At 49.4% G+C, this 24,498-nt stretch overlaps 1 protein-coding gene across 1 annotated transcript in view; it reads right to left on the reverse strand.

The window, feature by feature from the left end:
* The window catches only part of LOC144611919 (dual specificity testis-specific protein kinase 2-like), a 138,879-nt gene extending 121,853 nt beyond the window's left edge, over positions 1-17,026 (reverse strand). The window contains exon 1 of the mRNA XM_078431248.1: positions 15,106-17,026. Within this exon, the coding sequence (XP_078287374.1) occupies positions 15,106-15,324 (219 nt within the window). The 5' untranslated portion in view covers positions 15,325-17,026. The remainder of the gene's footprint in view (positions 1-15,105) is intronic.
* Between the last annotated feature and the right edge of the window lie 7,472 nt (positions 17,027-24,498).

Here is a 24,498-nt window from a genome sequence, read left to right on the forward strand (position 1 = left end):
GTGGATGAATTATCTCCAGAGTCCTTGCCAGCACACCAGAGATAATGAAGACACATTTGATCTCAACTGAGAGTGTCAAGAATTGACTATCTCATCAGAATCTTCATGTAGTTTGTTCGAGGTTCCTGTCGTTGCCTCATTTCCTGCACTTCAACAAATGTTTTAATAAAATCTCCTCCGTTTACGAGTGAGATGAAGACGATTTTGTTTTCTCTACATTTCTGGAACATTCTTCCACAAAAAGCATTTGGAAGCAAAGATTTACAGTGATTGTCACGGCAAAGATGGATGTTTTTTGGATAAAGGTTATGGCAGAGAAGACAGGAATGTAGAGTTGAGGTCACTTTGACCAAATCAGCCATGAGCATAATTCCCCCTACTTGCTCATATTTCCTTATTTGGACTAGTCTAGCAATGCAGTCATACAACATGGAGTCAGACCTAGACCATTCCCTCCACAGATGTTGCCTGACCTGCTGAGTTGCTCCAGCACTCTGTGTGTTTTGCTCAAGATTCCCCACAGGGTGGCGCCAGCAATGGCTGCCTCGCCAACAGTCTGTCTGTCTCTTCCTTCTCTATGTCTGTTTTGTATGTGTTAAATGTCTGTTTTTTAGTGTCCTTTTGCTTGTTTTTTGTGGGGGGTGGAAAGGGGGGGGAGTTGGGGGAAACCTTTTCTCATCTCTCGCCTCGAGGGAGATGCGATTTTTTCCCCATATCGTATCTCCATCCGCACTGCGGCCTAACATCGAGGAGTTGGCGGCCTTTGCTGGGGATCGACCCGGGAGCTCCACTGCGGGATTTTAACCTCGCGGAGACCGTGATCCCTGTCGGGGGTCGTCTGTGGGGCTCCAACCGTGGGAGCTGGAGGACTTTAACATCGCGGAGCCCGTGGTCTCTGGTCAGAGACCGGCATCGGGGTCTCCAAGCCGCAGGCGTTTCGATCGCCCCGACGCGGGAGTTTCAATCGCCCCGACGCAGGAGTTTCAATCGCCCCGACGCAGGAGTTTCAATCGCCCCGACGCGGATGCGTCGACCGCCGGCTGCGAGAGCTTCGATCCCGCCGACTGCGGATGGTTCGGCTGCCCCGACCGCGGGAGAATAAAGCGGGAAGAAGCTTGGACGTTATTGCGTGTGTGTCGGATAGTGTAAGCGTGTGGACTCGATGGGCCGATGGGGCCGTTTCCCCGCTGTATCTCTAAACTAGAGTTTTGGTGTTTCTAAACTCTAAACACTGTAGCTCCGTCCTGGGAGCGGAGTTGGATTCACGGGAGGGGGTCTTGGAGGGGAGGATGTTCCTCAAACTGCGGAGCATCCTGTACAATACAGCTCACCCCCTCCGTGACACACTGCAGGGGGAGGGGGGAGGGGGAGAGTGGGGGGACGAGGAGGGGAGGGGTGAAGGGAGGAGGGGAGGGGGGAGAGGGGAGAGGGGGAGGAGGGGGAGGGAGGGGGGAGAGGGGGGAGGGGGAAATGGGGGAGGAGGGAGGGGGGTCTCTGGTGCTGTGAGGCAGCTGCTCTACCCGGTTCCACTGGCCCGCACAGGTGATTGGTGCTGCCCTGGTGATTGTTGCTGCTCTTTGAGCTAGAGAAGAGTTCTGTGTCAGGATTCCTGCTCATTTCTCAGTTGCTGTCTCTCCCGCTGACTTGCGTGTCAGGGAGCATTGCACAGTGAGCTGCAGTAGAACAGGTCAGCACAGGAACACTCCTCTCGACCCTTGGGACGGCACAGTGGCCCAGCGGTAGAGTTGCTGCCTTACAGCGAATGCAGTGCCGGAGACCCGGGTTCCATCCCGACCACGGGTGCTGTCTGTACGGAGTTTGCACGTTCTCCCCGTGACCTGCACGGGTTTTCTTTAAAAACTTTAAAACTTTAAAAATATAACACCGATTTAAATGAAACTTCTTCCATTAGCACCAAAGGGACGACGGTGAGTAAGATGGGCCTAAAATTGTCGCGCTATCATGTACCGTTTTGGCTATAGTTCAGGAACAAACAAACGAGAGTTTTAGTTTTCTCCGAGATCTTCGGTTTCCTCCCACACTCCAAAGACGTGCAGGTTTGTAGGTTAATTGGCTTGGTAAATGTAAAATTGTCCCTAGTGGATATAGGATAGTGTTAATGTGCGGGGATCGCTGGTCGGCGCGGACCCGGTAGGCCGAAAGGGCCTATTTCCGCGCTGTATCTCTAAACTAAGACCCGCAATGTCCATGCCGAACACTATGTCAAGTTAAACTACTTTAGATTAAAGATAGAGTGCGAAAACATGCCATTCGGCCTACCGAATCCACACTGACCGTCTACACTAGCCCTATCCTGCACACGAGGGACAATTTACAATTTTTACCAAAGCGAATCAACTGACAAACCTGCAGGTCTTTGGAGTGTGGGAGGAAACCAAAGATCTCGGAGAAAACTAAAACTTTCGTTTGTTTGTTCCTGAACTATAGCCATGATAGCGCGACAATTTTAGGCCCACCTTACTCACCGTCGTCCCTTTGGTGCTAATGGAAGAAGTTTCATTGAAATCGGTGTTATATTTTTAAAGTTATTCGCATTTTAAAGTTTAAATCTATCTCCTAGGGAGGGAAGGAGGGAGGGAGGGGGGGGGGCTAAGGGGGTTGAGGGGGATGGAGTGGGAGGGAGGGGAAGGGGGGGAAGGGAGGAAGAGGAAGGGGTGGAGGGGAGGGGGAGGGAAGGTGGACGGGGAGGGGAGGGGAAGAGGGAGGAGGGAGGGGGTGGAGGGGAGAGGGGGGAGGGGGGGAAAGGGGAGGGGGGAGAGGGGAAGTAGATGGTGCTATACCAATGCAGGAGAGGTTTGGTACCAAGTACCAAGTACTAGATCCACTTGGTCTAGTAATAATTAAAAACTTGCCCCTTTATACTTCCCCCCCCCCCTCAACTTAAAGCTTTGGCCTGTAGTCTTTGACATTTCCACTCTGAGGATAAAGTTTCTGACTGTCTACCTTATCTAAGCCTCTCATAATTTTATATACTTCTGTAATTTCTCCCCTCTATCTCTGGCGTTCCAGAGAAAACAATTCAAGTTTGTCCAACCTGCCCCTGAAGCTAATACCCCTCTAATCCAAGCAGCATCCATGTGCCTATCTAAATGTCTCTGAAACACCAGTATTATATCGGTCTGCACTGTCACCATTCCAGGTACTCACCACTCTCTGAGTAGAAATTACCTTGGCCCGCACCTCCCCTTTAAAATTCGCCCCTCTGACCAATTGCTCCTTGCAGCTAATATCCTCTAATCTAGGCAGCATTCTGGTAAAACCCATCTGCACCTTTTCTGAAGCTCACACATCCTTCCTGTAATTGGGTGACCAGAACTTCTTGAGTTTAATTTAGTTTAGTTTAGTTTAGAGATAGTGCGGAAACAGGCCCTTCGGCCCACTGGGTCCGCGCCGACCAGCGATCCCCGTACATTAACACTATCCTACACCCACTAGGGACAATTTTTACATTTACCAAGCCAATTAACCTACATACCTTCCGTATTTCTTGCTTGATGGGAGAGAGGAGAAGAGGGACAATAGACAATAGACAATAAGTGCAGGAGTAGGCCATTCGGCCCTTCAAGCCAGCACCGCCATTCATTGAGATCATGGCTGATCATCCTCAATCTGTAACCCGTTCCTGCCTTCTCCCCATACCCCTTGAATCCGCTATCTTTAAGAGCTCTATCTAGCTCTCTCTTGAATACATTCAGAGAATTGGCCTCCACTGTCTTCTGGGGCAGAGAATTCCACGGATTTACAACTCTCTGACTGAAAAGGTTTTGCCTCATCTCCGTTCTAAATGGCCTACCCCTTATTCTTAAACTGTGGCCTCTGGTTCTGGACTCCTCCAACATTGGGAACATGTTTCCTGCCTCTAACGTGTCCAACCCCTTAATAATCATATGTTTCAATAAGATCCCCTCTCCTCCTTCTAAATTCCAGTGTATACAAGCCTAGTTGCTCCAGTCTTTCAACACACGACAGTCACGCCACTCCGGGGATTAACCTCGAAAAACGTACGCTGCACACCCTCAATAGCAAGAATATCCTTCCTCAAATTTGGAGACCAAAACTGCGCACAGTACTCCAGGTGCGGTCTCACTCGGGCCCTGTACAACTGCAGAAGGACCTCTTTGCTCCTAGTCTCAACTCCTCTTGTTATGAAGGCCAACATTCCATTGGCATTCTTCACTGCCTGCTGTACCTGCATGCTTCCTTTCAGTGACTGATGCACTAGGACACCTCAAGATCTCGTTGTACGTCCCCTTTTCCTAACTTGACACCATTCAGATAATAATCTGCCTTCCTATTCTTACCACCAAAGTGGATAACCTCTCAGTTATCCACATTAAACTGCATCTGCCATGCATCTGCCCACTCACACAACCTGTCCAAGTCACCCTGCAACCTCATAGCATCTTCCTCACGGGTTCACACTGCCACCCAGCTTTGTATCATCTGCAAATTTGCTAATGTTACTTTTAATCCCTTCATCCAAGTCATTAATGTATATTGTAAATAGCAGCGGTCCCAGCACCGAGCCTTGCGGTACCCCACTGGTCACTGCCTGCCATTCTGAAAGGGACCCATTTATCCCCACTCTTTGCTTTCTGTCTGCCAACCAATTTTCTATCCATATCAGTACCCTACCCCCAATACCATGTGCTCTAATTTTGCCCACTAATCTCCTATGTGGGACCTTGTCGAAGGCTTTCTGAAAGTCAAGGTACACTACATCCACCGGCTCTCCCCTGTCAATTTTCCTAGTTACATCCTCAAAAAATTCCAGAAGATTAGTCAAGCATGATTTCCCCTTTGTAAATCAATGCTGACTCAGAACGATCCCATTACTGCTGTCCAAATGCTCCGCAATTTTGTCTTTTATAATTGACTCCAGCATCTTCCCCACCACTGATGTCAGACTAACTGGTCTATAATTTCCTATTTTCTCTCTCCCTCCTTTCTTAAAAAGTGGGATAACATTAGCTACCCTCCAATCCACAGGAACTGATCTTGAATCTATAGAACATTGGAAAATGATCACCAATGCGTCCACGATTTCTCGAGCCACCTCCTTCAGTACCCTGGGATGCAGACCATCAGGCCCTGGGGATTTATCAGCCTTCAGTCCCATCAGTCTACCGAACACCATTTCGTGCCTAATGGGAATTTCCTTCAGTTCTTCCGTCACCCTAGGATCTCTGGCCACTAGAACATCTGGGAGATTGTTTGTATCTTCCTTAGTGAAGACAGATCCAAAGTACCGGTTCAACTCATCTGCCATTTCCTTGTTCCCCATAATAAATTTCCCTGCTTCTGTCTTCAAGGGCGGCACGGTAGCGCAACGGTAGATTTGCTGCTTTACAGCGAATGCAGCGCCGGAGACTCAGGTTCGATCCTGACTACGGGTGCTGCACTGTAAGGAGTTTGTACGTTCTCCCCGTGACCTGCGTGGGTTTTCTCCGAGATCTTCGGTTTCCTCCCACACTCCAAAGACGTGCAGGTATGTAGGTTAATTGGCTGGGTAAATGTAAAAATTGTCCCTAGTGGGTGTAGGATAGTGTTAATGTACGGGGATCGCTGGGCGGCACGGACTTGGAGGGCCGAAAAGGCCTGTTTCCGGCTGTATATATATGATGATGATGATGATGATTTGCGACATGCCAATTTTAGCTCTTGATTCAACTTGCACCCTGTGTCGAGGCTACTGTTTGGGGGCCTGTAGATAACTCCCATTAGGGTCTTTTTACCCTTACAATTCCTCATTTCTATCCATACTGATTCTACATCTTCTGATTCTATGTCACCCCTTGCAAGGGAGTGAATATCATTCCTTACCAACAGAGCAACCCCACCCCCTCTGCCCACCTGTCTGTCTTTTCGATAGGTCGTATACCCCTGAATATTCCGTTCCCAGCCCTGGTCCTCTTGCAGCCATGTCTCTGTAATTCCCACAACATCATACTTGCCAATGTCTAACTGAGCCTCAAGCTCATCCACTTTATTTTTTAAATGCGCGAAGTATAAAAAAATAAAGTGGATGAGCTTGAGGCTCAGTTGAGGCTAATGGGAGTTATCTACAGGCCCCCAAACAGTAGCCTCGACATAGGGTGCAAGTTGAATCAAGAACTAAAATTGGCATGTCGCAAATGTAATGCTACAGGGAGCAGGGTGCAAGGAGCAGGGATTTAGATTTCTAGACCACTGGGATCTCTTCTGGGGTAGGGATGACCTGTACAAAAGAGACGGGTTACACCTTAAAAGCAGGGGGACCAACATTCTGGCAGGCAGGTTTGCTAGTGTTACACGTGTGGGTTTAAACTAAGTAGTGGGGGGAGGGGTTGACAAAATGGGAAGATGAAGATGGAGTTAGACAATAGACAATAGACAATAGGTGCAGGAGTAGGCCATTCAGCCCTTCGAGCCAGCACCGCCATTCAATGCGATCATGGCTGATCACTCTCAATCAGTACCCCGTTCCTGCCTTCTCCCCATACCCCCTCACTCCGCTATCCTTAAGAGCTCTATCCAGCTCTCTCTTGAAAGCATCCAACGAACTGGCCTCCACTGCCTTCTGAGGCAGAGAATTCCACACCTTCACCACCCTCTGACTGAAAAAGTTCTTCCTCATCTCCGTTCTAAATGGCCTACCCCTTATTCTCAAACTGTGGCCCCTTGTTCTGGACTCCCCCAACATTGGGAACATGTTATCTGCCTCTAATGTGTCCAATCCCCTAATTATCTTATATGTTTCAATAAGATCCCCCCTCATCCTTCTAAATTCCAGTGTATACAAGCCCAATCGCTCCAGCCTTTCAACATACGACAGTCCCGCCATTCCGGGAATTAACCTAGTGAACCTACGCTGCACGCCCTCCATAGCAAGAATATCCTTCCTCAAATTTGGAGACCAAAACTGCACACAGTACTCCAGGTGCGGTCTCACCAGGGCCCGGTACAACTGTAGAAGGACCTCTTTGCTCCTATACTCAACTCCTCTTGTTACGAAGGCCAACATTCCATTGGCTTTCTTCACTGCCTGCTGAACCTGCATGCTTCCTTTCATTGACTGATGCACTAGGACACCCAGATCTCGTTGAACTCCCCCTCCTCCTAACTTGACACCATTCAGATAATAATCTGCCTTTCTATTCTTACTTCCAAAGTGAATAACCTCACACTTACCTACATTAAACTGCATCTGCCATGTATCCGCCCACTCACACAACCTGTCCAAGTCACCCTGCAGCGTTATTGCATCTTCCTCACAATTCACACTACCCCCCAACTTAGTATCATCTGCAAATTTGCTAATGGTACTTTTAATCCCTTCGTCTAAGTCATTAATGTATATCGTAAATAGCTGGGGTCCCAGCACCGAACCTTGCGGTACCCCACTGGTCACTGCCTGCCATTCCGAAAGGGACCCATTTATCCCCACTCTTTGCTTTCTGTCTGTCAACCAATTTTCTATCCATGTCAGTACCCTACCCCCAATACCATGTGCCCTAATTTTGCCCACTAATCTCCTATGTGGGACCTTGTCGAAGGCTTTCTGAAAGTCGAGGTACACCACATCCACTGACTCTCCCTTGTCAATTTTCCTAGTTACATCCTCAAAAAATTCCAGTAGATTTGTCAAGCATGATTTCCCCTTCGTAAATCCATGCTGACTCGGAATGATCCCGTTACTGCTATCCAAATGCTCAGCAATTTCGTCTTTTATAATTGACTCCAGCATCTTCCCCACCACTGATGTCAGACTAACTGGTCTATAATTACCCGTTTTCTCTCTCCCTCCTTTCTTAAAAAGTGGGATAACATTTGCTATCCTCCAATCCACAGGAACTGATCCTGAATCTATAGAACATTGAAAAATGATCTCCAATGCTTCCACTATTTCTAGAGCCACCTCCTTAAGTACTCTGGGATGCAGACCATCAGGCCCTGGGGATTTATCAGCCTTCAGTCCCATCAGTCTACCCAAAACCATTTCCTGCCTAATGTGGATTTCCTTCAGTTCCTCCATCACCCTAGGTTCTCCGGCCCCTAGAACATTTGGGAGATTGTGTGTATCTTCCTCAGTGAAGACAGATCCAAAGTAACGGTTTAACTCGTCTGCCATTTCTTTGTTCCCCATAATAAATTCCCCTGCTTCTGTCTTCAAGGGACCCACATTTGCCTTGACTATTTTTTTCCTCTTCACGTACCTAAAAAAACTTTTGCTATCCTCCTTTATATTATTGGCTAGTTTACCCTCGTACCTCATCTTTTCTCCCCGTATTGCCTTTTTAGTTAACTTTTGTTGCTCTTTAAAAGAGTCCCAATCCTCTGTCTTCCCACTCTTCTTTGCTATGTTATACTTCCTCTCCTTAATTTTTATGCTGTCCCTGACTTCCCTCGTCAGCCACAGGTGTCTCTTACTCCCCTTAGAGTCTTTCCACCTCTTTGGAATAAATTGATCCTGCAACCTCTGCATTATTCCCAGGAATACCTGCCATTGCTGTTCTACCGTCTTCCCTGCTAGGGCCTCCTTCCAATCAATTTTGGCCAGCTCCTGCCTCATGCCTCCGTAATCCCCTTTGCTATACTGTAATACCGACACTTCCGATTTTCCCTTCTGCCTTTCCATTTGCAGAGTAAAACTTATCATGTTGTGATCACTGCCTCCTAATGGCTCTTTTACCTCTAGTCCCCTTATCAGATCAGGATCATTACACAACACTAAATCCAGAATTGCCTTCTCCCTGGTAGGCTCCAGTACAAGCTGTTCTAAGAATCCATCTCGAAGGCACTCTACAAACTCTCTTTCCTGGGGTCCATTTCCAACCTGATTTTCCCAGTCTACCTGCATGTTGAAATCTCCCATAACCACCGTAGCATTACATTTTTGACACGCCAATTTTATCTCCTGATTCAACTTGCACCCTATGTCGAGGCTACTGTTTGGGGGCCTATAGATAATTCCCATTAGGGTCTTTTTACCCTTACAATTTCTCATTTCTATCCATACTGATTCAACATCTCCTGATTCTATGTCACCCCTTGCAAGGGAATGAATATCATTCCTTACCATCAGAGCAACCCCACCCCCTCTGCCCACCTGTCTGTCTTTTCTATACGTTGTGTACCCCTGAATATTCAGTTCCCAGCCCTGGTCCTCTTGTAACCATGTCTCAGTGATCCCTACAACATCATACTTGCCCATGACTAACTGAGCCTCAAGCTCATCCACTTTATTTTTTATACTACGCGCATTTAAGTACAACACTTTAACTTCTGTATTTACCTCCTCTCTCACATCGTTCACAATTGGCCCTGCCCTTAATTTCTTTTCCGCTCTAGAACTTCTGTTCCCATTCTTCCGAGAGTCTTTTGCAATATCTCCTGTATTCCCTTTGACCTCATCTTCATATTCACAATTTGTTAACCCCTCCCCCCCACTACTTAGTTTAAAGCCACAGGTGTCACACTAGCAAACCTGCCTGCCAGAATGTTTGTCCCCCTGCTGTTAAGATGCAACCCGTCCCTTTTGTACAAGTCACCCCTAGCCCAGAAGAGATCCCAGTGGTCCAGAAATCTAAATCCCTGCTCTCTGCACCAGCCCCTCAGCCATAAATTCATACCCTCTATCTCTCTGTTCCTGGCCTCACCAGCACGAGGTACCGGTAGCAGTCCAGAGATAACCACCTTCGACGTCCTACTTCTCAGCGCTTTTCCCAACTCTCTAAACTCCCGCTGTAGCACCTCCTTCCTCTTCCGCCCGACGTCATTCGTGCCCACGTGCACAACGACTTCAGGTTGATCGCCTTCCCTCACTAGGATTTTCTGAAGCCGGTCTGTGATGTGTTGAACCCTGGCACCAGGGAGGCAACAGACCATCCTCAAGTCCCTCCTGCTGCCACAGAATCTTCTGTCCGTCCCTCGGACTATGGAGTCACCGACCACTACGGCTCTTCCAGACTTCGTTAAAGGGGAAGCGAATACAGGAGAAATTGCAAAGGACTCTCGAATAAATGGGAAGGAAAGTTCTAGATGGGAAGAGATCCCAGTGGTCTAGAAATCTAAATCCCTGCTCCCTGCACCAACCACACAGCCATACATTCATATCCCCGATCTCTCTGTTCCTGCCCTCACTAGCACGAGGTACAGGAAACAGTCCAGAGATAACCACCCTCGACATCCTACTTCTCAGTCTTCTTCCTAACTCTCTAAACTCACATTGCAGTACCTCCTTCCTCTTCCTCCCGACGTCGTTCATGCCCACGTGCACAACTAGTTCCGGTTGATCGCCTTCCTTCGCTAGGATGTTCTGAAGCCGCTCCGTGATGTCTTGAACCCTGGCACCAGGGAGGCAACAGACCATCCTCAAGTCCCGCCTGCGGCCACAGAATCTACTGTCCGTACCTCAGACAATGGAGTCACCCACTACTATGGCTCTTCCCGACTTCAGTCTCCCCGGTCGAGTCTCCTTGCCTGGATTAGAGCCACCAACCTGTCCACCGCTCGGACTGGAAGCGTCTTCTGCCCCGACAGTTCCCAAGAGTGTGCACCTGTTTACAATAGGCACAGCCACCGGGGTCTCCTGCAGTCCACGTTCACTCCCCTTCACTCCCACCTTCGCTCGACCTGGACCCTTGGCGTGACAGCCTCACAGTAGGTCCTGTCCAGGTAACTCTCGCATTCCCGGATGGCCCTGAGGTCATCCAGCTGCTTCTCCAACTCCACCACACGTCAATAGACAATAGACAATAGACAATAGGTGCAGGAGTAGGCCATTCAGCCCTTCAATGCGATCATGGCTGATCACTCTCAATCAGTACCCCGTTCCTGCCTTCTCCCCATACCCCCTCACTCCGCTATCCTTAAGAACTCTATCCAGCTCTCTCTTGAAAGCATCCAACGAACTGGCCTCCACTGCCTTCTGAGGCAGAGAATTCCATACCTTCACCACTCTGACTGAAAAAGTTCTTCCTCTACTCCGTTCTAAATGGCCTACCCCTTATTCTTAAACTGTGGCCCCTTGTTCTGGACTCCCCCAACATTGGGAACATGTTTCCTGACTCTAATGTGTCCAATCCCCTAATTATCTTATATGTTTCAATAAGATCCCCCCTCATCCTTCTAAATTCCAGTGTATACAAGCCCAATCGCTCCAGCCTTTCAACATACGACAGTCCCGCCATTCCGGGAATTAACCTAGTGAACTTACGCTGCACGCCCTCCATAGCAAGAATATCCTTCCTCAAGTTTGGAGACCAAAACTGCACACAGTACTCCAGGTGCGGTCTCACCAGGGCCCAGTACAACTGTAGAAGGACCTCTTTGCTCCTATAATCAACTCCTCTTGTTACGAAGGCCAACATTCCATTGGCTTTCTTCACTGCCTGCTGTACCTGCATGCTTCCTTTCATTGATTGATGCACTAGGACACCCAGATCTCGTTGAACTCCCCCTCCTCCTAACTTGACACCATTCAGATAATAATCTGCCTTTCTATTCTTACTTCCAAAGTGAATAACCTCACACTTATCTACATTAAACTGCATCTGCCATGTATCCGCCCACTCACACAACCTGTCCAAGTCACCCTGCAGCCTTATTGCATCTTCCTCACAATTCACACTACCCCCCAGCTTAGTATCATCTGCAAATTTGCTAATGGTACTTTTAATCCCTTCGTCTAAGTCATTAATGTATATCGTAAATAGCTGGGGTCCCAGCACCGAACCTTGCGGTACCCCACTGGTCACTGCCTGCCATTCCGAAAGGGACCCATTTATCCCCACTCTTTGCTTTCTGTCTGTCAACCAATTTTCTATCCATGTCAGTACCCTACCCCCAATACCATGTGCCCTAATTTTGAACACTAATCTCCTATGTGGGACCTTGTCGAAGGCTTTCTGAAAGTCGAGGTACACCACATCCACTGACTCTCCCCTATCAATTTTCCTAGTTACATTCAGGAGCCGCACCTGGACACAGTTCTTGCAGGTGTAGCTCCCAGAAGCTCCAGCGGTGTCCCTACCTTCCCACATCCTGTAGGAAACACACTGCACCAACTTGTCTGCCATTACTTTAGTGTCTAAAAATAAATCAGGCGCAAAAACAAGTGTATCCTCCTCACCTCAGCCTCCTCGCCGAAGACTCGCAGCCAAAGACACACTTTTCTCACAGGGCACTTCCCTCGACAGGGCCGCACCCAGACAGGGGCTGACTGAGTGGAATTTGCACATGCTCACAGTGACCGCGTGGGTTTCCTCTGGGTGCTCCAATTTCCTCCCACATTCCAGTGAATACAAGCCCAATCGATCCATTCTTTTATCATGTGTCAGTCCCGCCATCATGGGAATTAACCTGGTGATCCTACACGACACTCCGTCAATTGCAAGAATGTCCTTCCTCAAACCAGGAGAGCAAAACTGCACACAGTTAATCGGCCCTCGGTAATTTGCCCCCTAGTATGTAGGGAGCTTGTACAGAAGTGGGATAACATGGTGAGCTGAAGGGCCTGTTTCCATGCTGTACTAGGAATGAAGGAGATTGCAGAAGGTGGTGAACACTGCCCCAGTCCATCACAGGTACTGACCTCCCTACCATCGGAGGGATCTACAGGAGACACTGCCTCAGAAGGGTCAGCCAGCATCAAAAACACACACCAGCCTGGTCGCACTCTCATTTCACTTGGGAGTCTGAAAACTGTGACCACCAGGTTCAGGTACAGCCTCTTCCAACAACCAAAGAGAGACACAAAACGCTGGAGTCACTCAGCAGGTCAGGCAGCATCTCTGGAGAAAACGGATAGATAACGTTTCAAGTCGGGGCCCTTCTTCAGATCCTTCCAACAACCATCAGGATCTTTAACACCACACAACACTTTGAACCAGCTATGAAGAATGGACTGTCCTTGCTTGATCTGAGGACTTTGGGTTTTCTGCACTGGTGTTGGGGTTATTAATGTGTTGAACTTTTGTTCACTACATTATTATCTGTGTGTGTGATGTTCTCCGCTAACCTGGCCCTTTGGCCCAACATCCATGCTGACCAAGATGCCCCATTTAAGCTAGTCCCATTTGTCCCTGTTTGGCCCATATCCTTCTGAAGGGTCTCGACCTGAAACGTCACCCATTCCTCTCTCCAGAGATGTTCCCCGTCCCACTGAGTTACTCCAGCTTTTTGTGTCTACCTTCTAAATCGTATCTATGTATGTGCCCAAGTTTAGACAATAGACAATAGGTGCAGGAGGCGGCCATTCGGCCCTTCGAGCCAGCACCACCATTCAATGTGATCATGGCTGATCATTCTCAATCAGTACCCCGTTCCTGCCTTCTCCCCATACCCCCTGACTCCGCTATCCTTAAGAGCTTTATCTAACTCTCTCTTGAATGCATTCAGAGAATTGGCCTCCACTGCCTTCTGGAGCAGAGAATTCCACAGATTTACAACTCTCTGACTGAAAAAGTTTTCCCTCATCTCCGTTCTAAATGGCCTACCCCTTATTCTTAAACTGTGGCCCCTGGTTCTGGACTCCCCCAACATTGGGAAATGTTTCCTGGCTCTAACGTGTCCAACCCCTTAATAATCTTATACGTTTCGATAAGATCCCCTCTCATCCTTCTAAATTCCAGTGTATACAAGCCTAGTCGCTCCAGTCTTTCAACATAGTCGCTCCAGTCTTTCAACGTAGTTGTATGTTGTTTTACAGTACTTGCCTCAACTACGTCCTTGTTCCATATACCGTCCCGCCCACCCCACTTCCCCCTCTCCCACGCTCAGAGTGAGAACATTGCCCTCCAGCCCCTCTTTCCTTAAAGCTAGGTCCTTTGGCTTTTGATTCCGACCATGGGTAAAAGACTCCGTGCATTCATCTGATCTATTCCCTCATGATTTTATACACCTCTGTAAGATCATCCCTCATCCCTCAACACTCCAAGGAATCAAGTCCCAGCCTGACAAAACTCTCCCTTGCAGCTCAGGCTCTCGAGTCCTGACAAAATAGTCGTAAATCTTCTCTACACACTTTCCAGCTTAACGACATCCTTCCGACAGCAGGCTGTCCAAAACTGAATACAGAAAATACTGCAAATTCAGCTTCAGGTTCAGCAAGTAAAATCTTTATCTGAAAAAGGGTCCCAACCTGAAACATCACCTATCCATGTTCTCCAGAGATGCTGCCTTACCCGCTGAGTTACTCCAGCACTCTGTGAAACGTCACCTATCCATGTTCTCCAGAGCTGCTGCCTGAGTTGCTGAGTTACTCCAACACTCTGTGAAACGTCAACTGTCCATGTTCTCCAGAGATGCTGCCTGACCGGAATGGCGGGACTGTCATATGTTGAAAGACTGGAGCGACTAGGCTTGTATACACTGGAATTTAGAAGGATGAGAGGGGATCTTATCGAAACGTATACGATTATTAAGGGGTTGGACACGTTAGAGCCAGGAAACATTTCCCAATGTTGGGGGAGTCCAGAACAAGGGGCCACAGTTTAAGAATAATGGGTAGGCCATTTAGAACGGAGATGAGGAAAAACGTTTTGAGTCAGAGAGTTGTGAATCTGTGGAATTCTCTACCTCAGAAGGCAGTGGAGGCCAATTCTCTGAATGCATTCAAGAGAGAGCTAGATAGAGCTCTTAAGGATAGCGGAGTCAGGGGGTATGGGGAGAAGGCAGGAACGGGGTACTGATTGAGAATGATCAGCTATAATCACATTGAATGGTGCTGCTGGCTCGAAGGGCCGAATGGCCTACTCCTGCACCAATTGTCTATTGTCTATTGTCCATTGACTCGCTGAGTTACTCCAGCACTCTGTGAAATGTCACTTATCCATGTTCTCCAGAGATGCTGCCTGACCCGCTGAGTTACTCCAGCACTCTGTGAAACGACACCTACCCATGTTCTCCAGAGATGCTGCCCGACCCGCTGAGTTACTCCAGAGCTTTGTGTCTCTCCCTGACCCAAAACATCACCTATCCGTGTTCTCCCGAGATGCTGCCTAACCCGCTGCTTTTGTGCTTATTTGTAAAGCAGCACCTGCAGTTCCACGAGTCTACATTGAAACACTCTTGACTCTTTAGATCGGACGATCAGACCCTTACCTTGAACACCTCTGAGAAGAATCCCGAGCCGATCTTCTCGCAGTAGAAGTCGTCGATCCTGGCCAGGGTGGACACGGCACTGCACAGCGCCCTGTATGAGGAGGGCCGCAGGCAGTTGCAGCCTGGCATCATGCCCGACGCGGGGGCCGAGTAGGGGCCGCAGTCCGGCACCAGGACCTCGCTGGGTAAGTCCAATCTCAGGCTCGTTTCCCTGGCCATCTCTCTGCCTGCCCTCTTCCTGGTGATCCCACCAGACCTGCCCCAACCTGACTCACATCCTCCTCGGGCTCGGCAGCGGAACGCAGGGGGGGAGGCGGGGTGTCCGGGAGTGTTCTGAGATGAAGCCTTCACACCTTCAACTCCAGCATTTCATCCACTCGGGCCGTGATCGGGCCGTGGCCATGGAGAGGTAAGAAGCAACGAGCAACTGATGACAAACTGGGGCCCACCTGGATCGCTCTGCAAGTCATTTAGATGCCCAATCACCATGAATCAATAATCCATCGGCCATTCAACAATCCAACAGTAATCGGTGGATAATCTTGCAATATTGATCAATAACTTGGACCTGCACAGCAACAAGTCATCAATAATCCAGCATTGATAATTCAACAAGTCAACCGACGGATTGACGATCCATGAATCAATGATCGGTATGATCAGGCAAAGGTGAATGGTAAAGCGATGATCAATCAGCAGACAATATTCAGAGTTCAATCACAAACTAAGAGAGCAATAGATCTCCTGAACTCGGAGACTGGTCAGCAGTCACCATTGGGGTGTTGACCGGGGAGGTGGCTGAACCTGTGCATGGCTTGCATTGATTCAGAGTGGACAGAGTCGCAACAGAACCTCTTCTCTCCTCAAAGCCGTCAGAGTTGTTAATTGTTCCCGATTCCTGGTCTGATTCCAATCTACCTGTTCCTGGTTTGACCTAGTCTATCTGATCCTGCACTGATCTCGGCCTGATCCCAGTCTATCTGATCCTGGTCTGACCCTGGTCTATCTGCTCCTGGTCTGACCTTGGTCTATCTGCTCCTGGTCTGATCCCAGTCTATCTGATCCTGGCCTGAACTCGGTCTATCTGCTCTTGGTTTGATCCTGGTCTGACCCTGGTCTATCTGCTCCTGATCTGATCCCAGTCTATCTGCTCCTGGTCTGATCCCAGTCTATCTGCTCCTGGTCTGATCCCAGTCTATCTGCTCCTGGACTGATCCCAGTCCATCTGATCCTGGTTCTTAGTCTGATCCCAGTAATGATCCCAGTCTACCTGATCCTGGGTCCTGGTCCAATCCCAGGATATCCACCGATTCCTTGTCTGATCGCAGTCTTTCTGATCCCGGATTGATCCCAGTTCGATCCTGGTTTGAACCCAGTCTATCTGCAGCTGATTCCAGATCTGATCCCAGTTTATCTGCCACTGATCTGATCCTGGATAGATCCCAGTCTATCTGCTCCTGATCTGATCATGGATTGATCCCAGTCTATCTGTTCCTGATTTGATCCTGGATTGATCCCAGTCTATCTGCTCCTGATCTGATCATGGATTGATCCCAGTCTATCTGTTCCTGATTTGATCCTGGATTGATCCCAGTCTATCTGCTCCTGATCTGATCCTGGATTGATCCCAGTCTGTCTGATCCTGGATAGATCCCAGTCTATCTAATCCTGGATTGATCCCAGTCTGTCTGCTCCTGGTGTGATCCCGGTCCACACGTCTCTGACCTGATGTCAGTTCAGTTTAGTTGCTCTCGGTTCCCTCGCCTCGATTGTGATCCGGGTGTCAGTGCTGGACCACCTCTGCTCCCGGTCTAGCTGCTGCTGCTGCCGCTGCTGCTGCTGCCGCTCCGGCGAGGCCTCTCTAGGCTGGGCTGGGCTGGGCTGGGCTCTGCGGCTGGGGCTGACGGAGCTGCCGCCCGGCTGCGCACAGCGCTGGCTGCGGCTCCTTATGTTGGAGGCGGGGAGGCTGGAGCGGGGCGGCGCTGCCCTGCCCTGTCCTGTCCCGTCCAGCCCAGCCCAGCCCTAGACACCGGGCGCCGCCTGCGGGCCACTGCCGAGCCCAGCAAAGCTCAGAGTGTCCCAGAGCCCGGGACTTGAGTGCATGAGTGTACAGCACTTTGGTCAACCTGGGCTGTTTTTAAATGTGCTGTGCAAATAAAATTGTCTTGACTTGACTTGACACCCTCTCCCCCGTCTCTCATTCCCTCCGCCTCCCTCTCCCCTCCTCTCTCTGCCCCCTCTCACCCCTCTCCCTCTCCCCACACTCCCCACTCTCTCTCTCCCCTCCTCTCTCTTCCTCTCTCACCTCTCTCCCCTTTTTCCCCTCTCTCCTTCTCGCCCTCTCACTTTCCCTTTTCCCTCTACTCTCTCCCTCTTCCCTGTCCCCCTCCCTCTCCCCCTCTCTCTCTCTCCCCCTCCTCTCACCCCCTCTCCCCTCTCTCCCCCTCTCTCCCCCTCTCTCTCTCCCCCTCTCCCCTCCTCTCTCTTCCCTCTCTCACCTCTCTCCCCTTTTTCCCCTCTCTCCTTCTCGCCCTCTCACTTTCCCTTTTCCCTCTACTCTCTCCCTCTTCCCTGTCCCCCTCCCTCTCCCCCTCTCTCTCTCCCCCTCCTCTCACCCCCTCTCCCCTCTCTCCCCCTCTCTCCCCCTCTCTCTCTCCCCCTCTCCCCTCTCTCTCCCCCTCTCCCCTCTCTCTCCCCCTCTCTCCCCCCTCTCCCCCCCCCTCTCTCTCACCTCTCTCCCCCCTCTGTCCCCATTCCCCACTGTCCTTCTCTCCCTCTCTCTTCCATCTCTCCCCTCTCTCCTTCACGCCCTCTCACTTTCCCTTTTCCCTCTACTCTCTCCCTCTTCCCTGTCCCCCTCCCTCTCCCCTTTCCCCCTCACTCCCCCCTCTCTCACTCCCCTCACCCACTTCCTCACTCCCTTCCCACTCTCCCCTTCTTCCCTCTACACTCTCCCTCTTCCCTGTCCCACTCCCTCTCCCCCTCTCTCACCCCTCTCACCCCTCTCCCCCTTCCCCCTCCCCTCTCCCTCTCACTTTCCTTTTTCCCTCTACTCTCTCCCTCTTCCCTGCCCCCCCTCTCCCCTCTCCCTCTCTCTCTCTCTCCTATCTCTCTCCCCCTCCTCTCACCCAATCTGCCCTCCCTCTGCCCTCATCCTCTTCCCTCCTCACTCTTCTCGCTCTTCCCTCTCCCTCTCTTCTTTTTCCCCTTTCTCCCTCACTCCCTCCCCCCTCTCCCTGAGAACATGGATAGACACAAAATGCTGGAGTAACTCTGGGACAGGCGGCACATTGGCGCAGCGGTAGAGTTGCCGCCCTACAGCGAATGCAGCGCCGGAGACTCAGGTTCGATCCTGACTACGGGCGCCGTCTGTACGGAGTTTGTACGTTCTCCCCGTGACCTGCGTGGGTTTTCTCCGAGATCTTCGGTTTCCTCCCACACTCCAAAGACGCACAGGTTTGTAGGTTAATTGGCTGGGCAAATGTAAAAATTGTCCCTAGGGTGTAGGATAGTGTTAGTGTACGGGGATCGCTGGGCGACGCGGACACGGTGGGCCGAAGGGCATGTTTCCGCGCTGTATCTCTAAATTTAAATCTAAATCTAAAATCTCTGGAGAGAAGGAATAGGTGAGGTTTCAGGTCAAGACCCTTCTTCAGAGACCCTCTGGGAGAAGGTACGGGAGGCAGATGCTGGTTTATACCAAAGTTGGACACAAAGTCCTGGAGTAACTCAGCGGGTCAAGCAGGACCAATGGAAAAAAATGGATAGACGACATTTCGGGTCGGGACCCTTCTTCAGCTTGGAGCTTGAAAGCCCGATATCCAGACTTTAAAACAGCTTCTTCACCACCACTGTCCATGGCCAGCACAGTGGAGCAGCGATAGAGTTGTTGCCTCACAGCGCCAAAGATCTGAGTTCGATCCTGAGTAGTCAATCAATAGTCAATAGTCGTTTATTTGTCACATACACATAAATGTGTAGTGAAATGAAACATTACCCGCAGTTCAACAATACGACCAATAAGAATAATCAATAAAAATGCAATAAGACATACAATCACAACTAACACCAAACAAAAGGAAACATCCATCACAGTGAGTCTCCTCCAGTCACCTCCTCACTGTGATGGAAGGCCACAATGTATTTTTCTCTTCCCCTGCTGTTTCCCCCGCGGTCAGGCTGTTGGAGTTGCCACATCGGGGCGGTCGTGGCTCACGACATTGAAGCCCCCGCCGGGCGGAGAAAATCCAGCGGCCTATTCCAGGCCGCACTGGACGGTGAACAGTCCGGGGCGGGCCGACCCAAGCCCAGCGATTCGGGGCGGGCGAAGACGCTGCCGCTGCCGCTGCCGGAGCTCCCGATGTCGGCCCCCACCCAGGGGCCTGTGGGCTTCCGACGTCCACGCGGCCCGCGCCGGAGCCTCCGGAGACGAGTCGCAGCCGCTCCCGCAGCATCCGCAGGCAGCCAGCGCCGCAGGTGGTGAGTCCGGGCCGCGGGCTCTGCGAACCAGAGCCCCAGGTGGTCCCAGGTGCATGGCCGGTGGTAGGCCGCAGCGGGAACGGAAACACTACACAGAAACAAAGGTCGCGTCTCCGTTCGGGAGAGACAATGTTACAGTTCCCGTTCCCTCCCCCCCCCCATAACATACAACATACACCATATTCAAACTACAATTCATACAAAAACAACAAAAAACACAAAAGACAGACGGACTGCAGGCAAGCCGCAGCTGTGAGGGCAGCACTGGCTCCTCCCTTTGGGTGCTGTCTGTACAGAGTTTGTACGGCATCCCTGTGACCACGTGGGTTTTCTCCGGGTGCTCCAGTTTCCCCCCCTTATTCTAAAGACGTGTGGGTTTGTTGGTTAATTGGCTTCTGTAAATTGTCCGTGGTGTGCAGAATAAAACTAGTGTACGGAGTGATCGCTGGTCGTCATGCACTCTGTGGCAGAAGGGCCTGCTTCCATGCTGTATCCCTAAACTATACTAAATTCAACTCTTGAACTAACCATCTCATTCACACCCCATTGCCAGAGGTGCTGGCACAAACGCTTACTCTTAACTCTAGCTCATAGGGTTATTATGTTTTTGTAATTAAATTTTTTTTGCACTACTTCAGATTGCACTACAATCTCAAGAGTGAAGTGGGTTTTATTGTCAAATGTCCCAAACAGAACAATGAAATTCTTACTTGTAGCAGCACAAAAGAATATGTAAACATAATACCCTGTAAACGATATAATAAATGGAAAAAAGTTCAGCATAAATATATATTTATATATATATTATATATGTGTGTGTGTGTGTGTGTGTGTGTGTGTGTGTGTGTGTGTGTGTGTGTGTGTGTGTGTGTGTGTGTGTGTGTGTGTGTGCGTGTGTGTGTGTGTGTGTGTGTGTGTGTGTGTATGTGGGTAAACATAGTACCTTGTAAACAATATAATAAATAGAAAAAAGTTTCAGTATACATATATAGATATATATATAGATATAGATATAGATATAGATTATATATATATATATACACCGATCAGCCAAAACATTATGACCACTGGCAGGTGATGTGAATAACATTGGTTATCCTGTTACAATGGTTACAATGGCACCTGTCAAGGGGTGGGATACATTAGGCTGCAAGTGAACGGTCAGTTCTTGAAGTTGATGTGTTGGATGCAGGAGAAATGGGCAGGAGTAAAGACCTGGGTGACTTTGACAAGGGCCAAATTGTCATGGCCAGACGACTGGGTCAGAGCATCTCTGAAACGGCAAGGCTTGTGGGGTGCTCCCAGTCAGCAGTGGTGAGTACCTACCGACAGTGGTCCGAGGGAGGACAAACCACAAACCGGCGACAGACAGGGTGTTGGGCGCCCAAGGCTCATCGATGCGCGAGGGCAACGAAGGCTATCCCGTCAGGTCCAAAGCGACTGTGGGAAGATGCTAAGCCAGTGAAGGGAGTGTGATGCTCTGGGCAATGTTCTGCTGGGAAACCATTCATGTGGACGTCAATGTTCTGCTGGGTCCCGCCATTCATGTGGACGTCAATTTGACACGTGTCACCTCCCTAAACATTGTTGCAGACCAGGTACACCCCTTCATGGCAATGGTATTCCCTGATGGCAGTGGCCTCTTTCAGCAGGATAATGCGCCCTGCCACACTGCACACATTGTTCGGGAATGGTTTGAGGAACATGATGAAGTGTTCACGGTGTTGCCCTGGCCTCCAAATTCTCCAGATCTCAATCCGATTGAGCATCTGTGGGATGTGCTGGATCGACAAGTCCGATCCACGGTGGCTCCACCTCGCAACTTACAGGACTTGAAGGATCTGCTGCTAATGTTTTGGTGCCAGATACCACAGGACACCTTCAGGGGTCTCGTAGAGTTCATGCCTCGGTGGGTCGGCGCTGTTTTGGCGGCACACGGAGGACCAACAGCATATTAGGCAGGTGGTCATAATGTTTTGGTTGATCGGTGTATATATATATATGTATAAAAAAATACATATGCACACACACACACATATATACATAGATATACATAGACATACATATATATCTACACGTATATACATATACACACACACACAAACGTATATATACATATACATATATATAGATATATACTGTACATATACACATGCATACAACATGTGGAATAACTCAGCGAGTCAGGCAGCATTTCTGGAGAAATGGAATAGACGACGTTTCGGGTCGACACCCTTCTTCAGATGCAGAGATACTGCCTGACCCGCTGAGTTACTCCATCATTTTGTGCGTGTTGGCGTATATATATTTATATATATACACACACACACACACACACACACACATATATATATATATATCTTTCTCCATTCTGCTGTTTTGCTCTTGTTGAAATTCTTGCTGTATTTATCATTGCTATATGTGTACTGTTTACTCTGTGCATCTCAAGTGAACAAGCAATTTCATTGGACCCTGTGGGAAATGACAATAAACTAATCTGATCTGTGACTTCCATTGCTGATCATGAGACTGCACTTTTCAGGGTCAATCAATTGGAAATGTGTTATCCACAACAACTCTATCTAGGTGTAGTTTCCATGGATACCAAACCGATGGAAGCAGTCCCTATGGATATTCGTTCAATAGGTGGTTCCCAGAGACGTAAGCTTTCTGGATACAGTATCTGTTCACACATCTATATACTAAAATTCCCATTTGTTTGTTTGTTTGTTCCTGAACTACAGCCAAAACGGTACACGATAGTGCGACAATTTTAGGCCCACCTTACTCACCATCGTCCCTTTGGTGCAAATGGAAGAAGTTTCATTGAAATCGCTGTTATGTTTTTAAAGTTATCCACATTTTAAAGTTTAAATCTATCTCCTAGGGAGGGAGGGGGAAAGGAGGGAGGGAGAGAGGGGGGTAGAGGGAGGAGGTGAGGGAGGGGGAGGAGGGAGGATAAGGGAGGTTGAGGAGATGGAGTGGGGGGGAGGGGGAAGGGAAGGGGGGAGGGGAAGGGCATGGGGAGGGGAAGGGAGGGGAGAGGGAGGGGGAGGGGGAGGAAAGGGGAGGGGGGTAAGAGAGGGGAGGGGGGGTGGGGGGAGGAGAGGGTGCTGCACCAATGCAGGAGAGGTTTGGGCCCAACTGGTCCACTTGGTCAAGTACATTACTAATAGTAACGAACAAGGGTTTGAACTGCCCCCCCTCCCAGCATGACAGATTTCAGAAATTGCACCCGTTCGGCACGTAATGCACCGATTTATTATCAGGAACAAGATTTTTTTTACCAAGAATAAATGTGTTCAATTATTTACAATAAGCAAACAACACCAACACACCCACCACCAAACACAAAAATGACCAATTATTCTCAACACTAAATATTAAATAACTGAATTACCATGCGGTTCTACGATACATTCGGGAAAAAGATGGACTGTTTTATTCTTGAAGTAGTGCAAAAAAGATTAAAGTACAAAAATATAATAATCATATGTTTTATTCTTCTGCAAAACACGAAGTGCTGCAGCAAGTCAACAGGTCAGAACATCATCTACATGCTAAAGCTCTCGTTTGTTTGTTTGTTTGTTCCTGAACTACAGCCAAAACGGTACACGATAGCGCGACAATTTTAGGCCCACCTTACTCACCATCGTCCCTTTGGTGCTAATGGAGGAAGTTTAATTGAAATCGCTGTTATGTTTTTAAAGTTATTCACATTTAAAAATTAGAATCCATCTCATAGGGAGGGAGGCTGAAAGGAGGGAGGGAGAGAGGGAGGAGGAGGGAGGGGGGGAGGGAGGGGGGAGGATAAGGGGGGTTGAGGGGATGGAGTGGGGGGAGGGGAAGCGGGAGGGGAAGGGGGAGGAGGAGGGGAGGGGAGGAGGGGGAAGGGGTGGAGGGAGGGGGAGGGGAAGGGAGGGGAGGTAAGGGGAGGGGAGGGAGCGTGGAGGGAGGGGGAGGGGAGAGGTGAGGAGGGAGGGAGGAAGAGGGAAGGACAGGGGGGGTGAGGGGATGGGGAGGGGGGAGGAGAGGGTGCTGCACCAATGCAGGAGAGGTTTGGGCCCAACATGTCCACTTGGTCTAGTAGAATATAAAACAGGACAGCACAGGGATAAGCCCTTCAGCCCACAATGTCTGCGTTGAACATAATACCAAGACTAACTCTTATCTGCTTGCACTTAATCCATATTCCTCCTTCCCTAGGACCAGAAAGCACAGCCTCAGAATAAAGGGACGTACCTTTAGAAAGGAGATAAGGAGGAATCTGTGGAATTTGTTGCCATAAAAGGCTGTGGAGGCCATCAATGTTATTTTTCAGGCAGAGATAGATAGATTCTTGATTAGTACAGGTGTCAGGGGTTATGGGGAGAAGGCAGGACAATAGGAGTAAGATCGTCCTGTCAACGGAAGGTTAGAGGCCCTCGACCGCTGGAGGACAAGGAAGGGAAGAGATTGAACCCCGCCATTCTACCCCGCCATTCAATCATAGCTGATCTATATTTGCCTCTCAACCCCATCCTAATCACAATAATCTTAATCATCAGTCTGAAGAAGGGTCTCGACCCGATACGTCACCCATTCCTTCTGTCCCGAGATGCTGCCTGATCTGCTGAGTTACTCCAGCATTTTGTGTCTCTCATCATAATCATACTTTATTAGCCAAGTATGTTTTGCAACACATGAGGAACTTCATCTGCCGTACAGTCATACCAATAAAAGGCAACAGAACGCACAAAAGACATTTTTAACATGGACATCCACCACAGTGACTTCTCCGCATTCTGCGAAAAAAAGTTCAATCTCTTCCCTTCTTTGTCCTCCAGCGGTCTAGGGCCTTTAACCTTCCGTTGACAGGACGCTCTTACTCCTATTGTCCTGCCTTCTCCCCATAACCCCTGACACCTGAACTAA

This window comes from Rhinoraja longicauda, chromosome 3 (genome assembly GCF_053455715.1).
Source record: "Rhinoraja longicauda isolate Sanriku21f chromosome 3, sRhiLon1.1, whole genome shotgun sequence".
Lineage (NCBI taxonomy): Eukaryota > Metazoa > Chordata > Chondrichthyes > Rajiformes > Arhynchobatidae > Rhinoraja > Rhinoraja longicauda.